This window comes from Melampsora larici-populina, assembly GCF_000204055.1.
Source record: "Melampsora larici-populina 98AG31 unplaced genomic scaffold MELLAscaffold_5, whole genome shotgun sequence".
In the NCBI taxonomy this organism is placed as follows: Eukaryota; Fungi; Basidiomycota; class Pucciniomycetes; order Pucciniales; family Melampsoraceae; genus Melampsora; species Melampsora laricis-populina.
The window spans coordinates 2,173,642-2,177,284 of record NW_006768769.1 but is presented as its reverse complement, the minus strand read 5'-3'; the positions used below and the strand labels follow the sequence as shown (position 1 = coordinate 2,177,284).

The following is a 3,643-nucleotide window of genomic DNA, read 5'->3' as shown; positions in this document are numbered from 1 at the left end:
ATGGAAGGATCCTCAGGTATCTTCATGCATCATAACCCAGAATATCAACCTTGTGCATTAACTAATTCCATCCATGTCATCCAGCTGATCCAGGTACCAAGAGTGGGGGGACCAACAGTGGGCCTGCAGTGCCTGAAAGGGATCCTATCATGGATCAACTTGATAGTCAGTCCAGACAAGTCTCCATTTCATGTAAGACTGAGGATTAAACTGACATATCTCTTGCAATCACATCCACCCTCATAGATCATCCAGAGGAAGAGCCTGGACTTAATTTTGAGCAAGCTGTTGCTGTTCAGATTGCCAAGGAGAGGGAAGCCAAGCGTAGACAACAACAGCGCAAAACTGATGCTGAGGAAATGCGTGCCCGAAAAGAGCCCAGAGATAGTGTCAAGCTTGTAGGCCTGACCTCTGCTGTTCAAGAGTGGGCTAGGGCTTTACTTGGTCTTCCTCGTCAATCCAGCACCCGGACATCTCCCAACATCTCTGCTGCTGTCCTCCTTGCACGCCACCTTCCTGACGAACCAACTCCTGAAGAGGTTGAACAGTGGGCCAACTATTCTGACACAAGGACAAAATATCTAGATGTCAACATTCAACAAAAGATGGACGAGCGCTTCAAAAATAACCCCTCAGCAAATGAATCTGTCAAGCATCAAATGAGGATTATGGTGTCAAAAGACGCTGTTCTCATGTTTAACCAAGCTTTTCCCCCTCCTAAATTTATCTCCCGAGTAGCCCATGCTACTGCCTCAATCACCACCTACGATGCCACTCGCTTAGGATGTGCTGAAGCTAAATTTGCTGGCTGTGGCTTCTCTCGCATCACTTTCCAATGGACAAGTCCTCCTAAAACTCCTTGGAACATGGCTATGTTAGACAACTTAATTACTAGCTGGTTAGATTGTTACAATGCTCGAGGTGTACCTTCCGGATTCCCAATCGACAGCAGCCTTAATATTCCCCTCAAAACTAGAGAAATACTTTCACGCTGGGTCTCGAATAAGCGCAGAGTCTTCCGAGATGAGGCAAAAGAAAGGAAGTTGGTGTCTACGGAAGGAGGAAGTGACAAGCTTGTCCGACAAAAACTTACGGAGAGGGAGAAAACCGCTTTGAAAGCCATTAGGAAGAAGGTAACTATTATATCCCCTTTCACTGTTGCCACTCTCATAAAGCACCCATACTGACATGTGCATGTGCAGCTCTGTGAAAAACGGGCTGCAGCAGTAGAGCCCTACTTTCGTCACTTCACCGGTCCACTCAAAGTCCTGCTAAACTCTCAAGAGGTTCATTCTGAGACCGAAATGGACCCAGAGAAGCCTGGGAAGTTTTGGAAGGTCAAGCTCAACTGGCGGACACCCCAGCTTGATGAATTGATCAAACTGGCTGATGATGCAGCTCCCAAAAGGGAGAGCACCAAAAAACAAAAGGATCGACTGAAAGAATTTTTCCAGTCCAGAGGAGAATATTCGCCAAACGTTCCTGATCCGGAAGATCAACTTCCTCCCAAGACTCTTCCCAGATGCCTCATCAAGCCAGAAATACTCACTGAAGGGATAGATGAGATTACAATTGACAGTTTGGAGTTGTCAGACACCACAGTTGATCTTAAGTCGGCCATTGATATTTTGAAGACAAAGCTTGGGAAAAGCAACTCCATGGTGTTTTCTTCCTCCTGAACAGCTGCTCTTATCTTGTATGATTTGTCGTTTTTGTTATCATTGAAATTAGGATAGTTTCCCCAATTTTATTTTTGAGTATCAGTTCCTTGTGCCACTTGTGTTGTGCGAATCCGATTTTACAATCTGTGACAGCCATATGTTGTGAAAAGTATGGCTGTCACCATCTGTGACAGCCATACATGGAAGTTTCCCTTTTAAGGAGTTACTTTGCGGAGAATCCAGTCTGCCACAGTTCACATAACTCAACCTCAACCTTGACCACATTTCACTCAACTAGCTCTCAACATACTTTGGGATTTTGAAGGTTACCACTCTCAATTAGTCAATCAGAGTTTTGACAGAAATAAGTTCACAACTGTGATTATCGATTTGAAACCATGGGTATAAATTTCCCCATTCCTCATCTCCTCAACCACTTAAATTGACATGATTCCATTCTACTCAGCGTCCACATCACAAAACTCTGCCCCAGCTTGGCCCAATGGTGCCGCACCAAAAGGTCGCAAGGCCAAAAACCGCTCATTCGCCAAGATACTTCCAAAGTCAAACTCCCCCACCTGTAAATCTTTTGCCGAGTTCACATGTTACCTGCTTGGCCACACGAGGAATCATCCACATTTCCCCAACCCGCCAACTGATGAACAGCTGATGTCACTCACACCTCTAACACAGGAAGGCATCCTGTCCGACACCTCCGTCTTTGTCAACTACAGCTCCGACAATCACCCAAATCCATTGGACTGGAGTGTTTTCAAGGCTCTTCTGCACACTGATATGGCCAACCACCAAATTGAAGGACCTTTTACTTTTGATTGGGAAGCTCAGGGAGGTGAAGACGCTGCATGGAATCAAGTGATGATTTTATTCACCGTAAAGCATTGGATGTTTGCCAGGAGGGCATCTGCTTTTCAAAAGTTTGGACTGGATGTCAAATGGGAGAAGGAAGTTATCTATATTGGTATTGTTACTCGATGGGTTATTTGGCGAATTGAAGACTGGAAGAATGAGTTTGCCTCTCCGGAAAAGATTGCACAGCGGGAGCGCAGTAGGAAGCGACAAGATGTAAGTTTCCTAGTCCTTTTCAACCTATCAAGTTATGATGGCCATACTGAAACAGTCTACAGCTCTTTATATACCGTAAATCCACTGTCAAACAATTCCTCAAAGACTTTATAGATCTCCTGCCAGAAGCAGCATGTTGCTCTGATACTGAGGATGATTCTCTTGGTCATCAGCGCTCAATTCAGCCTGAATGGCGCAGTGCCAAGTATGGAGAGTGGCTTCATAAGATAGATGTACTTTCATACAATCATCAAGCCACTGTGAAGTTGAGGACTGAAGCAGCTAGGAGATTTGATACTCGATGTGAAGCGGGCAACAAGATCAATCCTTTGGCCAAAGTATGTGGTAATCTTCCAGCAAACTGCTATGATAGTGGGTTTTTGAGGCAATGTGGTGACCTGGAAAAATTGAGATTGGGGGTTACAAACAACCCTTCACGTCTTGATGATGCACTGCAGGCTATTGCTAGATTGTTGTGAATTGATTCTTCCCACTTAGAAATATAAGTTATGTGAAGTTGCCTGAAGTGACCATGATGTACCTAGTATCCAGGATGGAATATGATTATGCGGAACTGCATCTCCAACACTCCCATGGGTGTAGTACAAAAAGCAGCAGAATTTTTTTTTTCTGGAAATCACTATTTTAGACTTTTGCAAAAGAAGCCATGCATTTTTGCTTCTGCTCTATTGGGCCCCTTTTTTCAAAAGCCATTTTACAGTTGAGACACGATGGATCATGAACATTTTGAAAGCTGCTCCAGACTAGCTTTCAAGGGTTCATGATCCATCGTGAACAGAGAGGAAGCCTCACCACTCAGAGCTCTGTCCCATGAAGACCAATATTTATCAATTTGACATTTGTATTTTCTTCAATTTACTGTGATAAATAGAAACAGC

General features: G+C 44.2%; 2 protein-coding genes across 2 annotated transcripts; both read left to right on the top strand.

Annotated features, from left to right (window-relative positions):
• On the top strand, nucleotides 1-1,679 carry MELLADRAFT_93625 (uncharacterized protein; the record flags this gene model as incomplete). Its single annotated transcript, XM_007406077.1, has 4 exons — nucleotides 1-16; nucleotides 85-165; nucleotides 247-1,133; nucleotides 1,203-1,679. 4 exons carry the CDS (start codon nucleotides 1-3, stop codon nucleotides 1,677-1,679), a joined length of 1,461 nt encoding a protein of 486 aa, XP_007406139.1.
• Nucleotides 1,680-2,059: 380 nt separating this feature from the next.
• On the top strand, nucleotides 2,060-3,223 carry MELLADRAFT_93624 (uncharacterized protein; the record flags this gene model as incomplete). Its single annotated transcript, XM_007406078.1, has 3 exons — nucleotides 2,060-2,063; nucleotides 2,128-2,744; nucleotides 2,807-3,223. 3 exons carry the CDS (start codon nucleotides 2,060-2,062, stop codon nucleotides 3,221-3,223), a joined length of 1,038 nt encoding a protein of 345 aa, XP_007406140.1.
• Between the last annotated feature and the right edge of the window lie 420 nt (nucleotides 3,224-3,643).